General features: G+C 45.5%; 3 protein-coding genes across 3 annotated transcripts; all 3 read right to left on the bottom strand.

The window, feature by feature from the left end:
- Positions 1-828: 828 nt before the first annotated feature.
- Positions 829-4,467, bottom strand: LOC100842342 (5'-nucleotidase SurE). Its single transcript, XM_003569612.4, has 10 exons — positions 4,061-4,467; positions 3,789-3,883; positions 3,621-3,688; positions 3,495-3,538; positions 3,339-3,416; positions 3,069-3,222; positions 1,949-2,101; positions 1,753-1,863; positions 1,416-1,481; positions 829-1,335 (listed from the first exon to the last, which is right to left on the bottom strand). Exons 1-10 carry the CDS (start codon positions 4,351-4,353, stop codon positions 1,213-1,215), a joined length of 1,185 nt encoding a protein of 394 aa, XP_003569660.1. The 5' UTR covers positions 4,354-4,467; the 3' UTR covers positions 829-1,212.
- A 3,684-nt stretch (positions 4,468-8,151) lies between these two features.
- On the bottom strand, positions 8,152-10,145 carry LOC100842650 (transcription factor MYB4). Its single transcript, XM_024458424.1, has 5 exons — positions 10,126-10,145; positions 9,756-9,999; positions 9,513-9,642; positions 9,089-9,225; positions 8,152-8,913 (listed from the first exon to the last, which is right to left on the bottom strand). The coding sequence occupies exons 2-5, from the start codon at positions 9,886-9,888 to the stop codon at positions 8,411-8,413; spliced, it is 903 nt and encodes a 300-aa protein (XP_024314192.1). The 5' UTR covers positions 9,889-9,999; positions 10,126-10,145; the 3' UTR covers positions 8,152-8,410.
- Positions 10,146-15,222: 5,077 nt separating this feature from the next.
- Positions 15,223-19,694, bottom strand: LOC100841434 (mitochondrial carrier protein CoAc1). Its single transcript, XM_003569609.4, has 7 exons — positions 19,281-19,694; positions 18,072-18,157; positions 17,773-17,980; positions 16,913-17,042; positions 16,605-16,789; positions 16,365-16,496; positions 15,223-15,610 (listed from the first exon to the last, which is right to left on the bottom strand). Exons 1-7 carry the CDS (start codon positions 19,446-19,448, stop codon positions 15,506-15,508), a joined length of 1,014 nt encoding a protein of 337 aa, XP_003569657.1. The 5' UTR covers positions 19,449-19,694; the 3' UTR covers positions 15,223-15,505.
- Positions 19,695-22,484: the final 2,790 nt, after the last annotated feature.

Raw genomic sequence — 22,484 nt, 5'->3', positions numbered from 1 at the left:
ACAGTATATTTTGGATAAGAAGAAATCAGTATTATAGTCAGTTGTAGACTCCCTCCGTCCAATATTAAGTGACTCAAATTTGTCCAGATATGTGTATCTATGCCTAAAAAACATATAGATATAATAGAAAGGTTTACAATTTTTCATTAAGTGTCTCTTAATTGTACTCCCTCCACTAAGTGTCTCTCGCTCTCGCCTTTTACCTTTTACAATTTTCAACAATGATATGTTAAAGTTTAAAAATAAAATGCATGGTATGTAAGGAGAATATTGCGGTGACCTTTATTTTCATAGTGTGAATGTGCAAACGAATCCAATAAATGTAAAATGCATAGTATGTAAGGAAAATTTTGCGATCGCTTTTATTTATGTGTAACAAGTGCAATAATATTATTTTCATAAAGTGAGTTAGGCTCCTTATGTGGTTGCTGAAATGTTTTGCATTGAACTTATATATTTTATAATTTACGGTGAATAAATAAATAAATAATATTGGTTAGCCAAAAGAAAAGATGAGCAGTGGTAAAGATTTCAAAACGTTGACAGCATGTCCGGTGTCCGTGTGTACATTTCGGAAAGCAGGTATTTACGTGATACAAGATTAGAATTATTAGCAAGTACTACTTTTAATACAAATCAAATAACATAACGTTTATATCACGTGTGCATATTACTAGAGTAATTATTGGTCAAACCCTTGTCTTAACAATATACGGAGTACTTTATAATATGAAGCTATACCATATATTATGAAGCTTCCTCCCACCAGGTAATGCCCGGAGCCCGGAGGAACCATCGTAAAACCAAACAAGACGAGAGGCCACCACATTGAGTTGTAAAATTGCATTCCAGGCTAAACGAGGTCAAAACATTTTTGTAGAACACCGTGCAGGAGGTAGGTACAAAGTAAAAACCAGTCACATTCATCCGATGCTAAACACAACACCTTTCGAGAACAAACCACTCTGAAAAAATAGTGGGGGCTGGCAGTATTCGTCTAGTAGATGCAATGGCCTACATGGTTACTTCCAAACTGTAGGGATACCAGCATCAGATCATTTTTACATGACGAAGAAACCGGCAATCGTGAGAAAAACTAGCAAAAGAAAAACATGAAGTGCAAAAGACAAAGAAGAATCAAACCAATAAAGCCAGGTGAGAGAAGATAACACCGATGCAAGGACTAAAGCAGCTACAGGGTGTACATGTCTGTTATGTTGCTGGAGAAGCTTCTTTTTCTTTGTCTACAGCCACAGCTGCTGACAGCCAGTCGGAAGCTGGAGCTTCAAGTTCAGGTTCCACGCGCCCATGCACATTCAAAGGAGTGACAGATATCTGCAGGTTGTAAAAGGGAAAAACTCTTAGGCACATGAGAACGGCACACGCAAACACACACAGAGAGAAAGAGAGCTCACGAATCCATTCTCCAAAGCTCTCAAATCAATGTCATCATCCAAACCTTCATGCAGCTTCTCGATGAACTGCAATTTTTTATGCAGCCAGATAAGAAAAGGATGCTCAAAAAGGTACCCGGATGTTCACATGTGCCTAAAAACATGCTCAGAAATACATTTTCACTTTTAACAAACATCAACAGTAATCCACGCTATTTGCAATCTATATATGACCATAGGACCAAATTTGGTACTGCCCAGAAGTTCTTTTGTTATATACGTGTTTAAAGAAGTTGAGCATGTGTTTTTGTCTTGCTATATCAAAGCTCTTGTAAAGTTGTACGAGTAATATATTTACCTCAGCACGGAAAGACTTTTTCACTACTTCTCGAGCATCTGGTTTCCCTGCAGCTGCAACAGATTCGACCTCAACTGCCTTCCGCTGAGTATTACCCCTGCGTGCAGCTCCCTGAAGATGAAACAGCAAACGAATATAATAACACGCTAAATGAGGACGTAATAAACTTTTGTGCCATATAAGATTTGATTCATACTGCAGCAGACGCATCCTTCCCAAGCTGTGCAAGCTGAATACCAAGGCTTTGATGCATGCCCATGAAGTGAGCAGCAGGTGCAGGTCGACTTGTCGACACAGCTTGCCAACTTTGAGCAGGACTGTATATGCTTTGCTTGGTCAACTTGAAACCCTGGCATCAGGATAGAGATGCATTAACACAAGAAGGCAGTTATGTATTAAAAATGATCAAAACCACCTAAGCACTATAGATTTTTGCCTGTAACAGAATGCAAATTTTATCTGAAGATAAACTCAGTCGATAGCAGCAAACAGAAGAGACATAATCACTAGTCGTGATGCCTCTTCTGCTATTGCTAGATTTTTTTCCATAACAGTTGTCCAAAAGAATGCAAATTTTAACAGAAGATACCAAAGCGACCTGGTTTTGCCACTATCAAGATCTAACCAAATACTATTGTTCCTCCAATTTAATAAGGCTTATTCAGTTATTTGCTGCACAGATAATTGCATGACCTTACAATCAGTATATCTTTACTCCTATAAAAGAATCAATCGGTGGCGGCGGTCCATCATCGTTGGACTGTGTCACTTGTTGATTTTGCACAAATAACAGTGATAAATACGAATATGAATTATATGATCTAAGATAATATATGGCAGTACGACACTCTCTCTAAACATATAGTGCAACATTTTACTCTGTAGCAATGCACAAGTACTCTGCTAGTACTTAATAAGAAAAACTTGACACAAATTATCACGCTTGTGGTTAAGGTAATACCAACATGGCTAAACATTCTGCTCTGTATAGCCCAGCAGCCAAAGTTCAAGTCATGAGTTCATGACACGGGAAAAAAACTATGAGCCCATGCGCCCTTTAAAATATTTCAGGACAATCCATTGGGTGTGTGAAAGATTAGTTAAGATCCATATTAAAAGGATGTATCCAAATTGAAACTAGCATATGACTATGGTACCTGAAGAAGTTCAAAGCCGAAAATCAGATAGATGCACATTGCGCTATGATAAAGTTTCTCAATAAACACGGTAGAGATTTTTCTCTCTCCAAGAAACAAGGTCTAGCTGTCAGACAATGCAACTTCTGTTTTAGATCATGGTTTCGTTCATGAAATAACCTTGTTTGCAGCTGGCGAACTTGGAACCCCAATATTCAGCAGGCACCCTCTGAGGAAAGTTCCTTTCTCAATGTCTGCCAAGGCAGCATGTATCAATGGCAAACACAACCCAGCTGCATCCTTGAAGTCATTTTCTTTGGTTTCATCCTTCTTCCTAGTTGCATATATCCACCACATGTTGTTAGATCGTTTTACTGAGTGAACATATCTTATTACGAATAATGGAGTAGATTTGGAACAGAGTTTTAATGTGACTGAACAGATACCCACCAATTCAATGAGATTGCAATTGAAGGTACTCCATACATTAAGGCCTCTCTTGCAGCAGCAATGGCAGAAGAGTGGAACCTACACAGATTTGTAATAAATTACATAACTAAAATGGAAACAGACAATAAATGGGCAACTTGTGAAACAAGGACATACATCTCATAGCCACAGTTTGGCCCTGCATTGATACCGCTGATCACCTGTAAACCAAATGAAATAATCCTCAATGACAAAGGTGAGGAAATTCACTTCCTCCCTAAATATAGCTGACGAGAACAATACCAAAGCAGGTGCCGACCAAGAAAACAGCCTCCCAGACAATGCCAATGAGACACAATCCACCGGCGTCCCTATATGAACAATCATCATGAGGAGCAAACAGAAAACTCTTAACAATAGTCAAATAAATGAGGAATAGTAATGGGGCACAAATCAATAGAGAGCCCTCACCTGATATCTCAAAAGCTTTGGCCCCTGTGAGATCGACCGATGTCGCTGCAACAGTCTCGCGGATGGTAATGGAGTGACCACAGACAGGCTTGTCCCTTGAAATTAAGAAAACATTGTAATCAAATTGCTTCTACAACCACAGGGATAATGAATTAAGACAGTCACACTAGTTCAGAACATATCCAGCCAAAACAAAGGGATGAATCCCCTAGGGTCAAGAGAAAAATGCCACGAGAAATCGAGAATTCGGGTGTCGGGATTGGGGGACATACGAATCAGGGGCGCATACGTGGACGTCGCAGCGGCCGCCCTTGACGAGGGCGTCGACGAGCGCCACGAGACCCGGCGACCCGATCCCACCGGCGCAGGTCAGCAGCACGACAGGCTTAGCCGGCGCGTCATCGGCCTTTGCCTCCGCCACCGGAGCCGAGGCCTCGGGCGCGGTGGCGCCGGCGTCCTCGGCCGGGGACGGACGGCGGGCCGCGAGCACCGACTGCAGATTGGATACGAGCGCAGCGGGGAGGGCATTGGGCCTGGAGGCGCCGTCACCGGAGCTGGCGGCCATCGGCTTCGCCGGAGAGGTGGACGGGCGGGCGTTGGGGGAAGAGAGAGGAGAGAGATACGGAAGAAGCAAGGGAGGGGCAATAAAATGTTCCAGGCGAAACGGAGGAGCAAAATGGAGTGGAACGGAACGGGCCGGGTGGGCGCGGCGCGTATAGTTTATGGATTTTTCTGGACCGGGGCCCGCTTTTACGTGTAGGCAGAGCGGCTCTTTTTGACCTTCACAGATTTGAGGGAAAAGTCAAGTACTGCCAAACCAAAAGAGTGGCAAAATTGCTCGTCGTCGTTCGTTAATTAATCACGTCCTTTCCCCCTTCTTCTACCGAACTAATCTCCCGCTTGGTCTCTAGGGGACTAACCATCCAATTCCTCTGTTTTTGTGGGCTAATCGCCCCCAATCTCAGACACCCAGGAACTTTAGCTGGCAAGAGTGATAGAGAATTTTATTATCAAAACGGTGCATACATTTATACTCCTACAATATAGTCTCGTACTCCGTAGTACATAATTGGAAAGTTGGGTGTGTACGCACAAGCATTAAGAAAGGTCGTGGCCTCCTTTCGTGCGGGCACGAGACACCCTCCTCTCCTCGATCGGGCCGGGAGTGGTCCGTCTCGATAACATTAATGGGTAATGGAATAAAATGGATATGTCTGACCTAAATCGTGTGTCCTGGTAGACACGAGGCCACCGAAGGACGGACGGACTCGGGCACATAATTTCGTGCGCATATTTGTACGCTCTTCGGACTCGTCGTCGGAGCGCGTAATTGGGAGCCCCGCGGGCCACTATAATATAATACTAGTACCGGGCAGCACCGGTCGTTGGGTGGCAGCAGCTGCAGGCTGCAGCAGCACCCCCATGTGGTGCGAGTCCTTTTCAGATGTGTCATGTGATGGATGGATGGTGTCGCACGTAGTAGTAGTTCAGTCGGTGGCCGGCCTCGGTCCCGGCTCCGAAGCTGACTGACTCGATTCGCCGGCCCCGACGTCGCATCCACGTCGCCCCCGCTGCGCTAGGTAGGGAGGGGAAAAAGCCTAATTTTAGCCCCGCCGGCCGCGCACCAGAGTCTGGTCGTGGTCTTGGTGCAAGTATCGCCCGCTTCGGTCTGTTTTACTCGCTTCCTCGTGTCGTGAAAAGGAAGGTCGTTACGGTTATCCACACAGGAACAGGGCGCCGGCGGCTGTGGTTTCAGTGATTGCCTTTAGCATGGGATTTGCGTACCTACTCACTTTAGAAGGTGCGATGCATGCATGGACAATGCAGCGGAGCTAATTGAGCTAATCATGAGCTTGGCTAACGGGTGGAGAACCATGGTGCGGACAATTATTCGTGTTTCTACCGTGTCTGCGTGGTTGAATCACGCAGAGATTATTAGTTTATCCGAGTTGCGGTAGGTGCTGGGATGTTCCAGGGGTCAATGCTTTTAGCTTATGGTGATGGGATTTTGAGATTTCCTTTTTTCTCTTATCATTTGCTTTTGCCACACGTTCGATGATGCCGACTGCTTAAATGTAGCTCTCACCGGCCGGAAAAAAAAACTCTTGCTCGATCATTTGACTTTGTGCTGGCCTCTGGTTTTGTATTCAAGGGAATGTGGCGCCAGCAAGCAAACAGATCACTAGATGCACGTTATATGTTCATTTAGCTTCAATATGCATAAATTGATTGCCATTCGAGCACGAAATTAAAGTCTGTCAAAGTTGCTTTTGTCATGAACCATGGTTGTAGTATATATCATCTCGCCAAAAGGAAAATTATTACGTGAAGCATCTATTAATATACTATGATCAGTTTTCATCAACGTACGCTATTATTAGGCATTTCCGTGATTAACCAATCGAATGCCTCCTTTCAAGGCCTACCAACACATTAAGTTGTTGCTTACACATGAGAGCACCTATCCCGGACGAAGGAAAACCACTTGTGCTAATTAAACACGTACGGTTTGCAACCGATCGAAAACACACCACACACATATATACCCGGGCGGCCCGTCTGCATCAAAGGAAAGTGCCGGAAAATTAACATAACCAGAGATGGCGCCAGCGACGAGGATCAGCACGGCGGCGGTGGCGATGGCGGTGGTTATCACGATGATCCTGGCCGCGGCTGTGGAGCGGGCGGAGGCGGGGCAGAACTGCATGTGCGAGTGCGTGAAGCTGTGCATGCGGACGCACATCCCGGCCATGGATGGATGCAAGGGCAAGTGCCGGGAGAACTCGTGCATCGAGAGCTGCAGCACGGCCTGCGTCAAGAAGGGCTTCCCGAAGCCGCCCAACGAGGGCATCCCGACCTGCGAGATCGAGCCGCTCTCCGCCGACGAGCAACAGATGCTGGGCCATTGATGTATGATGGATGTGGTGCCGATGGTAAAATGTAGTACATGCTCGATCGCTTCCATGTGTAAATTAACCTGTTATAACATCAACGCAGACTGTTGCATTTTTTTTTATTCTTTTTGCCTGCGCCTCTCGTTTTTTTAAGCGGGTTTTGCTTGCGCCTCTCTCTTTTTTTTTTTGAGGGACTCGCGCCTCTTGTGTGCATTCGGTTCCGAAACAGATGCTGCAACTTGGGTTGTTGCATGGTGGAAACAGGAAGGCGGAGCAACACCAGTGGCCCAACTCCCAAGCCAAGCATAACTCCTACTGAAGATAAGGTGGGCCTTTTAACAGCCCAATCCCTTCCTTTTCTTGGCCCGTTTGGCCCAATGGGACGCGGCACAGACTGCGTCTGCGTGCTTCATCGGCCAGACGTGGAGACCTACGGTACTAAAAAAATGTGGAAGGGGTAACTGAAAAACGGGTTCTAGAAAGAAAAACAGAAGGCAGAAAGATGAACGAGACCTCATTGGCTCATCACTGTACATTTACGTGCACATGAGGAAGTCATACCGTGACACTGATACATCGCTGTTGTCCAGTCTAGAATCTTTTATGTACATACGCCCCATCCTAACGATCACTTGATTCGGCGCTGCATCCAGACGAAACAATGAACAAATTTGCGCATCCGGGCTTTTACTAGCTTGTTACTGCTAGGTGCGTCATGATGATCATTACTGATGCGTCCTGCCCTGTGCTTTTCGTGCAACGGCCCCGTGATCGACTACCAGCTCTCTCTATGACTCTATCTGAATATCTGATCAAACTTGCGCTGTGGAGCTTGCGCACATGTAGGCCAGCCAGTCCGCATCAAAAGACATTTGCAAAACTGTTGCGCGTTCCTGTCTTTTGCTACCTAGGAAGACAACGCTGCATGTGTGATTTGTGGCGCGGAAAAGGGTTGCGCTTGCCCTTCTGGTCAACTTGTGTGACAGCAAATTGTTTTGATCTTCTAGAAATGCTTTATCCCCATTCCAGGCCTCGTTCTAAGAGGAGATCGGTCGAGAGGAAGTATGGAAGATGGACCCGAATTTCTGTGAAATCCGTGTGTTCCAGCACCCTCGTTTTTCCTTTCTTGTTGAGACTTTTTCCTTCCAAAAAAATATATACTCCGTGCAACAGTGAGGTGTACTCTAGAACAAAGAAGGTGCTGATGTCAATGTGGCAGAGCTAGTCATCGATCGGCCAAACATCTCTGCTATATATGTAAGTACGTAGAATCGAACAATTTAAGACTGGATTATACTGCAGTAAATCTTCACGAACATTTCTCTTCTTCATTTCTTGCGGGGAGTGACATTTTTGTCATAACATTATACGATAGAAGGAAGCGAGGGACGATAGGAGTGGAATCTGTGCAGCTCCTGCACATAATTTGTCTTGACCGTCATGCCTATGCATACAAATGCATATCGATCTTTCGTTGTACAAATTTCAATTTAGCGCAACACCAATGTTATAAGGTTATACTATATATATCATTCCTACACATTACAGGAAATATATATTTACAGGTAACTCATGTAAATACTACTGTACTCTAAGAAACATGAGATGATTATTTCATCAGTACTATATTATCTGAACTTAGGATGCGTGCTAATTAAGATCAACCCATACACGTACGTACTACATATACGTACCTACCCAAACACACCGGCCGGCCCCAAATTAAGCTCAGGGAATCCAATGAAGCTGCATGCCGGTGTTGGCGGAGAAGCTGTCGACGGAGGAAGCGCTGGCCGCCGACGTCGACGAGGACCCGAGAATGGCATCCATGAAGTCCACCACGGGACCCATGGCTGGGCCGGCAGAGAAAGCGCCGGCCTTGGGCTCGACGAACACCGGGAGGCTGCAGCTGCGATCATCATCATCGTTAGCGGAAGCGCCGCCTGCTGCTTCATGAGCCATGAGGCCAGCTGCGGCGGCGCCGTTCTCCGGGTACGCATCGGCCGAGCGGCACAGCCTGACGAAGTCCCCGTCGACGGCGTACTGGAGATGATCGGCGCCGGGGAGGAACAGCGGGTGCGAGGTGAAATTGGCCCATCCAGATGGAGGGGATGACTGCGTGACTCCTCCTTGAGCTGCATTGTGATCCAGCCCGCTCAGAGATGGGCACCCCGCCGCTGCGATGCCGCCTGCTTGTCCTGCTGCCCCATCCAGAATGTTGTAGTACAAGTCTGTACCACACCAATGTGACGTACATAGCTCAAGTTGTTAGCAATTCGTACAAGTACGTGCACCACCGCTACATGTTTGTTGTCGGATATATAGTGTGGCGTATAAAGAGGATGTGTAAGAAGAACGGATTGACAGATTTACTGAATTAACGAGTGTAGAGGGTTTAGTAGTTACCTGCAGGGGAAGGGATGCCACCGGCGTGGAGGCTGCCAACGGCCTGAGATATGAGCTTCTTCTTGATGGTGGAGTTCCAAAAGTTCTTCACCTCATTGTCTGTTCTACCAGGCAGGTGCTTGGCTATCTGCGCCCACCTGCCGCAGCGCAGCAAAGCACACACAATTAGGCAGCTCGATCAATCTGTCTCCAGATATTCTCGTGTCGTCCCTTTCTCTTATCTCCAGCAAGTTAACGTGTGATTGTGCGCGCGTATAGGCCATGACACGCACAGATAAGTAACTGTCAAACAGTGGGGAGTTACAGCACATGCAGCTAGCCATCACACGTGCACGCACAGCCGATCGATTCTCATGTAGGGCCGGCTAGCCGGTACGGCAGCAAGCAATGCAATGCAAGGATCTTTCAGTTATTAATTCTTTACCTGTTCCCTAGCACCCTGTGGAGCTCAATGATGAGCGCTTCTTCCTCCTGCGAGAAGCTTCCCCTCTTCAGGTCCGGCCTCAGGTAGTTGATCCACCGAAGCCTGCAGCTCTTGCCACACCTCTGCAGCCCTGCACACATAGCAGCAATGCACGAACTGAACCGAACCATACCGATAACCTGAAGTAGCTAGCTAGCTAGCTAGTAGCAGGAACTTGCAGCTGCAGGTGTTGTGTATACGTACCAGCTTGTCTTGGGACTGAGCTCCAGCAGCCATGGCCATGTGTGGTGATGTACTTGACGAGCTTCTCGTCTTCCTCTGGTGACCACAGGCCCCTCCTCACCTTCTGCTTGTTGCAGCAGGAGTGGTGCCCCATCGATCTCTCCGGCCGGCCGGGCCCTTCTCTCACTCACTCAACTGCTCAGGACTCTCACTTCACACAGCCATGCATGCGCGCTTTAGTAGTGCCGCAGCTGCTTGAGCTGTACTGATACACGGTTATAAAGAAGAAGAGAGTGAGAGAGATAGAGCAATATGTCAAGTGCATGCATGCAATGGCTACATCTAAGGGCAGGCAGATCAAAAGCACGGTGAGGAAAAGTTGGACCTAAACCTGTGCCACACAGTACGTTGAGCTCTACCTAGCTAGGGCCTCTATCTAACCTACTCATGGGCAGCATGTTACATAGGTTACTTCAAAAGTGAAGAGTGGCTGATCAAGTGAGGACCCTTGAGGAGGCGATGAGGTGTGACTGGTCTCGATCTGCCGGGCACGGAGGGCATTTCGGTACTTCCACCCAGCATTATCAAGAGAAGACTTGTGTGATGGCGCTGAGCCCCGATGCCTGGTTAGTTTTGGGAACTCTTGTACTGGGCGGCGTGAGGCCGCGTCTTCCATGTCTGTGTGCTTTTGCATGAGCGAGCGAAAAGTTTCACCGCTCTCCTACCCAGTGCGCCCATAACTGCTCTGTTTTCTTCAAACTACATGCATGCATGGCAGTGCAGCTACCATTTAGACTAGTATCAATTCGTCAAGATATGTAATGGCCCATCTGTGCATTTCTTGATCCATCGTCTATATATGTAGTGCTCGAGCCTTAAATAGTCTCATGTATTCTTTAGCATGTTGTTCTTACATACCATATGCATCCTTCAAGAAACAAAATTACCTAGCAATGTGACCGTCAGAACTTTATACGGAAAGCAATGCACGCATTCATTCAACTTTGACAAAAGATGAAGATTTGGCCGGGATCGCTCTTTGTAGTGTGTGTATATATATATATATATATATATATATGCCCTGCATGCCTATTGCATGCCAAAGAGAAAGACAAGGAGCAAGCAAGGGCCTGCACAACAAGCTGAAGGTCTGCAGCACGGAGTATTCTTGAGGGCATCCATTTGTATATTTAGGTGGCTTACCTGAAAAGATTGTAGTTGCAATTAAGCATAGTAGGTGACCTTTCCGTATTTATCAACGTTTTCAACAAAGCTTTCTGGCAAATTATTAGATATGCCGGCCGTGATCTGAAATAAGAGCTGCAAATTCTTCAGTCTGGTTTAATTCCTCCTTGCATCCAGTTCTGGCCGGGGTGCATATATATGCAGACATTAATTTTTGAACTCTCCGCTGCGCTAGCTAGCTCGAATCGACAACACGATATCCTTATTATTTAGCACACATTATTTTTCCAGTTTTGCTATCGATAAGTCGTCTGTTTTTAGTTAGAAATCAGTCGACGTGTTTGGCTGTCGGATCGTAATCCAGCGGCAGCATGTGTGAGAAGGAAGAGTTGGGATTGTAATCGAATGACATCATTTAGGAGAAGGGAGAGTACGAATGATACAACCTAGTGGTTCTGATACGTCAACTGAAATCTAACCATTTTGCTTAAAAATATGCACCTGACGTATAGCCACACCTTTATTTTTTCAAGTAGTAGCGGTATGTACAAAATCGATGGAAGATCAGGCGGTATTAATAATTTGTTGGTTGGCGAAAGATGGACGCGATCGACAATTAATTACGTACAGGGGAGCGCGCGGCCGGTTGGAGACAAGATCAAGCATCGCGTTTTTGGGCTGCAAAATTGAAATGCATGCAGGCAGGCAGGCAGGCAGAGAAGATCGATCGATAGAGCAAACGCGACAACTCGTAGCACATGCGCCGTACGTGAACACACACATACGATCGACCCCGCCGGCCCGTTGGCCCGATCGATCTCGTGTTGTCCTTTTGACTGCTCGAAGCGTGCACCATACGCGGGTCACCCCTCGATCATGTGCACGTCCCCGGCCTGGCCCGTGCCATGCATTAATACGCTGGGCCCTCGAGCGACGTACGTGTCATGGCAAGTACGTGTACCGCGCCCTGCTGCTACGCCGTAGTAGTACGCCAGAAAGGGAAAAGGGAGATCGAACAATCATGTACCGGCCACGTACACGTCCATTCGGTCCAGACGTCCAGTAGTATGTACGAAGTACAGTACGTACGTGCCAGACGAGAAGAACGCACTGAGAAGACAGTACGTACAGTCTACAGATGCATTCATCTACGTACTATACGTACTATATGTATCTCTACTTGGCGCTTTCTTCCTCCGAGCCGATGGATCGATGTGATCACTCAAACCACTGCGCGCGCCCGGCCTAGCCTGCTCCATATCACGCATGGATGCCCATTGCTCGCGGTTGATTCAGTGTCAAGCCTCCCCATCTCTTGGTTTAATTTCAATTCTCTCATGTGTGTTAGCAATATGTATATGCACGGTCTCGCTCCCGATCGATGATTACATTCCGGCTTAATTCCGGCGTTATATATGTTTTCCCTTGCGTTAACCGGAAGCAAATTAAAATGCATGCCGGTCGCGCCTGGTTTCTGTGTACGTGCACTGTGTAGTGATTGCATCAAACGGATCGATCGATGAGCTCTATACGTACGAGACTAGGTAGGCATGTATATATCCGGGTACGTGTTCATGGTGCCCCTTCATCCAATGACAAATGTCCAATCTTCCACGGCGGCAGTACGTACGTACGTAGAAACCGCTCCATGTGCAGCAGTGCAGGAACGAAGCCTTGCTGCACTTGTAAGCCAAGCTACGGAAATGAATGCTGATAGCTAGTAGTTGTACTATATACAGTACCCTGTCCTAGGGAAGAAGAAAAAGAATACAGTACGTCGTCCTAGACAAAACAAAATGCAGAGATTAACATCTGCATGAAAAATACGGGCAGTCCTTGCCGTTTTCCCCCCAGCGAACATAATGAAGAAAGATGCCGTCCGTAACGCCAGATGCGCATGTGCACAGTTCCATTCACGTGTGATTCGCCTCGACTTTTCCTAGCAGATCGATCGATGCCTATGGCTACCTGAACACTGTGCGAGCGATCGATGCTCCGCCGGTCGTACACAGTACTAGGAAGTGCGACCAGAAAGCAAGAGTTGCTCGGTGCTAGGCCGGCTAGCACTCTTGCACGGGAGCCGAGCTGGATGGAACGGGCTCGACGGGGTCGGTGGAGTTGATACCGAAAGGGTTGCAGCGGAGTTTCTTTTTCTAGGTCGAGCTAAATTGATCGTCTCCGGCGTAACTTTTCGAACAAAATTGCAAAAGGCATCTTGGCCTAGCTAGTTCTCATAAGTCACATGCACGACATGCAGCTCCGGTCAATTGCACGGCCTTGGATCGTTCCCTCTTATGTAATGGAGAGAACTTTTGTTGAACGTATATAAGATTACCGGAGCAACTTAACCGCCATCCTTCATTTTTTTTTTCCTTCGAGAAGGGAAGGTCTGCATCATCCATGCATCCAATGCAACACCCGCCAATCTAATGTTCAGTCTCGCCCTGAGGTTCACAACAATTAATACAACGATGTACTGTGTCGTCGACAATATTGCATGCCCGAGTCCATACGCGTAGGTAGGCGGAGTCGATCCCGGAGAAGCATTTTAATCGTGTACCTCTCCATTTCTAAATTATTGTCGTGATTTAGTTTAAATTTATACTAAAATCACGATAAAAATTTAAAAATAGGGAGTAACTGGCATGTCACAACTTTTTTCCCCTCGAGCAAAGATCGACACGTACCTAGCACACGAACTTTTACAAAAGAACACCGCCTTAATTAAATTGATACTCCCAGGCCCACTGCGTCTCGTCTTATCAGCCTAGCTAGCTAGGCCCAGCAAAGCTAGCGCTAGTCCGGCCGCCGGGCCGGGCAGACATGATCTGATCTCTGATGAGCAAATCGAATACAGTACCGAACGTAACTGTTCATCGCCATGGCCGGCCTCGTGAATGAAGAAGAAAAAGAACCACTCAGTAAACTGGCCGGCCACCACTAACATCCGCAACAGAATCTCAGTCTCTTCTCTGTTGAGCGCGTGCCAAATCCGTGCCAACTCCGTCTGGCGGGGCGGGGCGTCCGGCGCGCCCAAAACGAGGCGCGGAGCGAGCGAGCGAGCGTCGCTTTCGGCGGCCTTTCCCGATCCGTCAACCTTCCGAGAGCGGCACGGTCGGTCGCCATCTCCCGAGCGCGGGGGCGCATACGCTGATATACGTACGAGAATACGAGATGCCGTCGCTTTTGCAGCGAGAGAGGGCCGCGCGCGCAAATCCTAGTACCCGGCGCCGGGAAGAGGACAAGGCGAATCCCGTCGCCGATACGGCCGCCCACGTCGCCACGCGCGCGCTGCAACGGCCGGATATCATCATCGGCTGGCTGCGGCATGCGACCCCCGTGCGTGCGTACGTACGTACGTGTTCTGCTGTGTGTCAGTCAGTCCCGGGGCGGTCGGCCTCTTGGCCTTGTCGATCACAGGCCGAAACGACCCGGAGTGCGACAACCGAGCGGACTCGCGTTGCCGGAAAAGGGGTTGACTTGCGGTTCGGTGCTCGCAGCCGGAGATCTATTTGGTTCGGAAAATGGGGCCGTAACGCATTCATTACCACGCCGAGCTGTTTACCCATGTTGGCACATTGGCATGGTACAAACCCAATGCACACCGCCACCAAATGTGCGGTAACTAATACCTCTCATTCTAAATTCTTAACTCAAATTTATCTAAATATGGATGTATCTATTTTTAAAAAACGTTTAGATACATATAATATTTCGACAACAAATTTAAGATCGGAATGAGTATTAAGGTGCGCAATAAGACCAGCTTAGTTCATGGCCACTGGTTTGACGTGTCGGGTGTGGGTGCCCTGGCTAGCTAACGATTCTGTAGTATGCATCAAGTTGGGTCTCGCCCGGTTGACAAGAGGTGATGTCGTCTTGTTGACACTGTCACCACAAAGCAGGTATGGACCGATGAAAGAAGAGCGAGCATGAGAGAAGATACTCTACCTTTATGTACGGGAGGAACGATGAAAGAAGAGCGAGCATGAGAGAAGATACTCTACCTTTATGTACGGGAGGAAAGTTGCAGATTTTACTTCATATTGCTGCCGTACAACGTGATGAAATTTAATTCAATCCATGTCAGTTTTCAACCACAAAAAGTACTAGAGAGATAGCCTAAGCAGAGTATAACATACCAACATATGCAGGCGTTTTCAACACAAGCGTGTATCTAGATGCTCGCACTACAGCAAAGATGGCCTTTCATGTACAAATTCATGAAAGTTACTATAGTGTAACATGCTAACATATGCAAAAAAAAGAAAGAAAACGACTATAAATCGGAACTGACGAGAAGTAACCAAGTACTAGTGCTCAAATGATCTTTGTGTGCTTCTGTAAATTTTATCATCAAAATACTATCTCAATGACAACAATCCACTAAGTGGATAAAATATACACGTGAAAGGAAAAAACAAAGTAGAAATAGAAAACAACAACAATGGAAAGAATATGTCAGGTGGGGTAAGTATGCAGCAAAATTAACAATGGTGGACTTGTGGCGTGAAGCTTCCAAAAAGGCACTTCGCAGAGCTCCTGCTTTTTGTTCAAAGTAATGTATACTCCTGTGGATTGAAGCGTCAGTTAGAACCATCGCCAGACTTTTTGTTCTCTCTCGGAGGTATCTTCAGCAAATGCTTCATTGTGTCATATGCAGTGAAACCAATGGCTACAGAGGGCACCACCTGCAAAATTGCCGTATTTCAGGATTGTCATCTTGGTAACACAAATAAATCATATACATGTCAACTACAAACTCCCATCTTAACATGAAGGAACATTCTTCAACATGAAAGATATTATCCAAAAAGACGTTTCATGGCCAAATAGCAGAAATCAGAAATGTAATCTAAGCATATTTAATAATGTTGTTTAAATGCAAGGATTTTTTAAGGTCGTATTTAAGAAAAAGGACTTGGGGAAAGTTATGTACATGCCACTGCAAAGCATCGTGCTGTCACTTGTGAGGCTAGGCTAACACATGGATATGGATCCGTGTGTCAATGAAACATCACCTGGCAATGTAGAAGTGAAACTTCTGTGTAAATAAGAACATGGCAAAAGGGCAACATTCTAGATAAGGTTGTTGCCTTATTGGGCATTAACCAGAATGATCTACTCAATATCAACGGTCCATTTGCAAAGCAGGCACAAGAAAGCTAGGCAAAGCGGGTTCAACAAAATTGTGGAACACTCGAACTATTTTCTTCCGGTCATATTGTCTGGTGTTAAAAGTCATGCCCTGTGAATGCAAAGAATGAAGCATGTGAAGAATGCTCTAACAATAGGAGAGCAAATTGTCCTACAATTTTTTCAGTATTCAATTATTGTAATGGGGAGTTGCAGCATAAACGATAAAGATTGCTCAGCATATATATTCAGAAACTAAATAGGCTCTACAGTCAAGTGCTAAATGCGAAGGATTATCACCGGGACTACCTTGATGTAATTGAGGCTCAAACCAGCAAACAATTGTCTCCATCCCTGTGTTTGTTTGATGATCTTAAGCCCCTGGAATGTACCCGTTATTCGTGGACCACCAAATTGATCATGCTGTAGATGACTCTGAACCTATAAAAAGGAGGCAAACACAAACATGATAAATAGTTCAGGAGCATAGTTGTTAAGAACATCAACAATGATGTAAAGACAAAGTACTATATGGAACAAATAAAGTACCTGCATTTGTCTCCTGACTACATCTAATGGGTAGGTTAAAGTCTGTCCAAATAAACCAGCGGCAGCACCACAGGAGAGTTTTAATGTAACAGAATTTTTGTAATTTTCAGGTACGTGTGCCTTCAGCCCTTCGTATATGTAGAATTTAAGACCAGCATAAGGAAGTATTCCCATCAGTGTTGGACCTGAATAAAAACAGTTTATATTGAGGCAACAGTATTACAGCTACAGTGACAAAGGTACTAAATTATCTAGACATAAAAGAAAAATAAGCAAATGTTAATGGTATAAGAAGGAGATATCCATACCTACTCCACGATACAGAGCTCGCACTCCACCTTCTGAATAAACACCTCTAAAGACATCCTTTATTCCTCCATATGTTGGTGGAGAATTTGCCCTTTTCAAAGCACTGCTAGGTTGATCTGAATTATTTACCTTTAAGCAAATGCAAACAAGTTCAGCACATCACAATGAAAACAATAATAATTGCAATTCAGACAACATAAGGGATCTCCTAGAACTTGGGGACAGCACTCCTAAACAACAAGGAAAAACAACTTTTATATAAAAAAACAATATGCTTGTTCACAAGAGATGACTGACAGACAATTCAGAGTTTAGGCAGCATTTTCTAATGGCAATGTGATTTACCACTCGTGAGCTTAAGCACAAATAGATGTTTTCTTGTAGCAGCATAATGTACTACTCAACTGTTCAACCTCCCAAATCTACGAAAGTAGTTCAATTTACATCCAGAGGCGGTTTTGGATGGTGTGTAGCTAATGTGGATGTGGTTTTGCCATATCTGCAACTTACATCACCACACTCTGACGTCGACATCCTAGTCAGTTGTAGCAAATTAAAAGAAAGCCTTATTCAAAGCAGCAAACGAATAAGTCATCATTCCATCAAATACTCAAAAGCCTTAACGAATGAATCATCAGAAGAATATCTCAATCACTCTCGAAAAGGGATTCCTATTTGGTACTGTCCAATTAATTACCCTAGAAACCAATTTGATACTGAATATTGTACTACAATTGTGCTCTGCAATTAAGTGTAAACGTGCAAGTACAGGTATAGACAGTAATAATATAGAAAGCAAACTAAAAGCAAGCACGGGAGATGATCAAAGAAGAGAACAAATAGATGCACGATGCAATACCTGGAAGGCAAGCTTAGTCCTAGCCAAATCTAAGGGATAAGTGCACAAGACTGCAGTCCCCCCTGAAGCTGAACCTGCTAAAAGATCTACCACAGGACCCGTCCCAAGTGAGGGGCAGTTATTTAAGATCCAACATCTGTACCGCTCATATGCCATATAGTGTAATGCAGCATATGGAACGATTCGTAACACACTGGCACCATTTCCCCTGAGGTAGTACCAAGACATGGTTAGCTAACAATATTATATGCAGCTTTGTATTAATATTGTACAAGTAAATGGGTTGAATTGCTACATACTTGTAAAATCCCAAGACGCCATCATGTTTTCGCAGTTTATTCAAGGATTTGAGAACTCCAAGAGACCTGAACTCATTTGTTCTAGTCTGTAAACAGAATCAGAAAATAGGCATATGTTAGCAATCACATATTTTAGAAACTTATGACATGAATGAGAACATGCGATACGCTCAAAATAGCATCAAGAGAGAAGTACGTGGGCGGAACTAATCAAGCAGTTGTTTGTTACCAGCATCTTGTGTATGCAAGGGCAATGGAAGCAGCTCATACATATCCTCTGGAAGTGGAAATTTCTACACATCAGATTGCTAATACCCTTCTTACAAAAGAAGGGGAGGATTACAGGTGAGATTTCAGGATGCTTAGAATATCCGTCCTCCATATCTCAGCCCTTCAAAACATAACTCCAACTATGCTGAATGGGGCAGGGTATCTTTACCATCATAAATAAGGCAATTGGTGGCGGTAGTCCGTCACCTTCTTTTCTCACCTCACACAAGGGACTAACCGTCGCCTTTTTTGTTTACTTCGCCTGTTGCTATGGCCAAGGCCCAAGAGACAACACATTATGTTTTCCTTGTCAGGTAATCGTCTGCTGAACCATCCCCCCAGAATTCAACTGATAGTGAAATAAGTGTATGACACACATTACAAACTAATTGCATTACAATTATTTTCCCAAAAAGCTGTGTCAACCACATTTTAAATTATAGTTTCGTAGCAATGCACTAACCCTTTGCAAGTATTTTTTAATAGACCATGGTATGCTTATGGAACAGAATATAGATGCCCAACTAACAGTCTGATATGTGGCAACTATCAGTGTGCTTTGTGGCATCAGTATCATTGACATCCACGTGCTAGTATCATACAAATACAAGCATGACTGCATACACCATGAAGCCTGGATAAGTCTATATACATAAGGCCTTTCGTCGCATCACATGAAACAGATACTTTCGAGTTATGAGAGGCACGTTCTTCTTGATGTTAAAATACGTGTTATCACATTGATAGGCTTCAAAATCGCCCTTGGACTAACGATTTGGGCGTCGACATCGTGCATAAAGTCCCCCTAAGCCCGACAATTCCACTAAACGAGTTACTGGCAAATCGCCAAAAACAAACCGCAGTCCGAAACGACGAGATTGAAATTCATCAACGCACAAATGTACGGGTCTGTTTTCGTGCAAGAGGAGCAAAACGAACCTGTAGCAATATCTTGAGGCGCTCGAGCGGCGCAATGGCGGTTTTGGAGAAAGCCCCGGCGACTCCGCCGGCAATCATCTCCTTGGCGAAGACGGGCATCAGGTCGAGAGCGCAGAGGTCGACTCGGGCCGCCGCCACGGCCGCCGAGCCCTGAGAGGGGGTACCCATGCCGACGGTGCGCTCCTCTCATCCAAATCAAGCACCCTACCGCGCGAACGATATCCTCCTGGGGCGGAGCCCGAAGGATCCTGCCGGACGGGGCGCGTACGCCGCAGTCCGGTCAGACTTCCCCCCTCCGCCGCCGCCGCCGGATTTGACCACGGCGACGACCTGCCACGGGGTCTCGCGCTCGCAGTTTCCTCTTACTCTTTTTTTCCCCTTTTCCTGCGAGAGAGAAAAAAAAAAGTGTAGGGTGTGGCGGTGGACGATGAGTAATATATGCGGGAGAATCTTCGCGACCAAACCTTAAATATCAACGCGAGTTGCCAGTAAAGCAGGGGTGCTACATTGTTTCGCGTGTCGTTCTCGTCCCAAGGCATCCATGGATGTGATTCTGTCACACACGGAAACGGATTCCGCGACGTGCCTCGGTGCACGTCACGCCTGCCGTAGCCTATCACATCTGCCATCCAATTTAGTCCGAGATTCTCTCGTTCACTCTTCGTCACCGCAAGAGTTTTTTCTGCAGAGGGCAATTCTTTTTTACAAAAGTATATGCACCAGAAATTGTAAGACGTGAGTGCTAAGTTAGAATAGAATACTCCATATTTGACATGTTTGAAAAGAGTAAAGTCCAACCTCGACCTAGTAGAGAAGTACTCGCTCCGTCTCATATTTAAGTGATTTTTTATTACATGTATCTACACTTTTTAAATATAGATATATCCATTTTTGGACAAAAGAAATTGAGCTTATATTTGGGCAAATTGGGGTCACTTAATATGGTACTGAAGGAGTATGGAATGAACCCTAACTTTCTAATCCCTGAAATCAGCACCCTGTCCTTGTTAATCCCATCTAATCTCAACCTTCGGGAATCAAATATCGTTTGAGAGAATGGGATTGCTGACATAGCGGTTGAAATTTGGAATTTATTGACTTATTCAGTTCAGCTTGTTGCTACCCAGATTCGCCACTTATATTTGGACTAAGTTATATAATATTAGAGGTTATATTATTTACAATTTTGCATAGCATGTATTTAAGTTACTTGGGTAATTAATTATATGTCCTATAATAGTCTGTCTTTGATCATTTGCCTCGTTTTACTTGGACACGTCGATGATTTACCCTTTTCTACTATCAACTCTATTTTTTATTTTCCGAGCATGTGTGAAATGACACGATTACCCGGCCATGTATGGACACCTGCATGTGTGTGGCGTTGAAGAAAATGCATGCATCTAATTTTTTTCTAATATATTTCTACTAAAATTATCACAATCTAAGCTATTTTCTAGTCCAATGGGTTTTGGATAAAACTCCTGAGATTTGTATCTTGTTAGCAATCCCTGTTTCCTAAATAAGATTTGGTTCCAAAAGGTCGAGATAGAACGTGATTAATAAGAATATGGTGCTGATTTCAGGGATTGAGAAGTCCGGATTTATTTCAAGGTTTAAAATGGATTTTACCCATAGTAAAAGTGTAAATCCATACTAAGTGGCTTGCTAAAGGCAAATTTGAAAAAGGAGCATTGTTCACCTGTATTATGGCGGCTGTGCAGACCTTGGGGCAAATTTGAAGTGTGGGCGATGGCTCCAAAACAAAAATCTGGGATGCCTTTTGGCCCGTCGATGTTCAACTGATTCTATCAATTCCGCTACCGGCTACTGAAATGAAAGATTTTGTCGGTTGAAGCCTCACTAATTCAACAACCTTCTCTCTTCAGTCGGCGTATTGCGCGGAGGACTCATCAGTTTGGTCGACAGGGTGCAGCATGCTCGCCAGGGTTTCTGATCGGGACTTCGGGAGGGACGGGAGATGGTCAGACGGGGGCCAAACGTGAACGGGCGAAGTGGTTTCCTCTGGATCGATCAGCACTACAACGTATAAGTTGGGCCAGCCTTTAGCCCATTCAGTATCCGACTGTATTTGGATATTTTTGTTTTTTGGGCTGATATTCTAGCAGTATATTGGGCGGTAAAATTCCAGGGTGGTCCACCACCTGGCACCCCTGTGGCTACGCCAATGCCGATGGAGTGTGATCGATCGAGTGACACCCAATCTGGCAGACAATTTGGGTCTCATCTTAAACCCACGCGGGCTTCATCTCTAATGTGACTATACCACTAAATGTGGCAGACAAAATATATTTTTGATACCAAAAGATTTGACATGTGGGCTTCATCTTAAATCCACACTGAATCATAGACTTGTAGCATCTGTAGTATCATGTACCCAATCCGACCAGCCTTACAGGGCATAAGTCGCGAAATGCCTTAAGATCCACTCTACTCCAAATCTTAAGCATCAGACATGCCTTAAGGCTGCTCAATAAGCACGTGGCCATCTGATTCGGGCATTTTCATACAACAAGTTGAAAAATGGGGCCAGGTGGTACATTAACTTGTTAATCTAGTGTGAGGGGTCCATTTAGTCCGAATTAGGACACGTGGCTGCCATGGTGGACTCTGAGGCGGTATGTATTTTTGCGTTTTAGTCCTCAGTTGAAAATAATTCTTCACTTTTCATCTCCAGGCTTCGTCGGTGATGGATATGCAAAAAAGACACTGTTTCCACTCAAAATCTTCTATCCTGATGGGGAAAAAAATCACAGGCTTTGCATCAGTGTACTCACTTTGACAGATGACCGCAGTGACGCCTAGTAAAATTCTCCAGTCACCATCGCCCACTCCTCACCGGCGACCGCTCTGTCACCGAGACCACTACCTTCATGAGTCGCCCGTCGACTCGACCCAGGTGCACCAATTAATGTCCACCTTGTCGTCGCCCTCCTCCCTCACCGTCGCACTGTCCCTCGCCGCGGGGGATTTCGTGGATTAGGGTTAAACCGCAGGGGATTCGTAAATCATCAATGATACGAGGGTTCTTTTGTAAAAAATATACAAGCCTCGGCGCTCGACTTTGCCATGCTGGCAGGACATGTGGCGGGTCCAGAGCGCATCTAACCAAAATGAATCAGTAATACAAGTTAATATACCACCTGACACTATTTTTCAACTTGTTGTATGAAAATGCTCGCG

Source organism: Brachypodium distachyon, chromosome 2, assembly GCF_000005505.3.
Source record: "Brachypodium distachyon strain Bd21 chromosome 2, Brachypodium_distachyon_v3.0, whole genome shotgun sequence".
Taxonomy (NCBI): domain Eukaryota; kingdom Viridiplantae; phylum Streptophyta; class Magnoliopsida; order Poales; family Poaceae; genus Brachypodium; species Brachypodium distachyon.
Note: the sequence above shows the minus strand (reverse complement) of the source record. Positions and strands in the feature narration are given on the sequence as shown.

Coding starts and splice junctions, on each gene's coding strand:
- LOC100842342 (XM_003569612.4), bottom strand. CDS start 4,353: ATGGCCGCCAGCTCCGGTGACGGCGCCTCCAGGCCCAATGCCCTCCCC. Junction 3,884..4,060: donor CACGTATGCGCCCCTGATTC/GTATGTCCCCCA, acceptor CTTAATTTCAAG/GGACAAGCCTGTCTGTGGTC. Junction 1,864..1,948: donor GGAAGGATGCGTCTGCTGCA/GTATGAATCAAA, acceptor TTTCATCTTCAG/GGAGCTGCACGCAGGGGTAA.
- LOC100842650 (XM_024458424.1), bottom strand. CDS start 9,888: ATGGGGCACCACTCCTGCTGCAACAAGCAGAAGGTGAGGAGGGGCCTG. Junction 9,226..9,512: donor CACAGGGTGCTAGGGAACAG/GTAAAGAATTAA, acceptor GCGCTGCGGCAG/GTGGGCGCAGATAGCCAAGC. Junction 8,914..9,088: donor TGGCATCCCTTCCCCTGCAG/GTAACTACTAAA, acceptor GGTGTGGTACAG/ACTTGTACTACAACATTCTG.
- LOC100841434 (XM_003569609.4), bottom strand. CDS start 19,448: ATGGGTACCCCCTCTCAGGGCTCGGCGGCCGTGGCGGCGGCCCGAGTC. Junction 17,981..18,071: donor GGCGTCTTGGGATTTTACAA/GTATGTAGCAAT, acceptor GTACTACCTCAG/GGGAAATGGTGCCAGTGTGT. Junction 17,043..17,772: donor GGACTAAGCTTGCCTTCCAG/GTATTGCATCGT, acceptor ATTTGCTTAAAG/GTAAATAATTCAGATCAACC.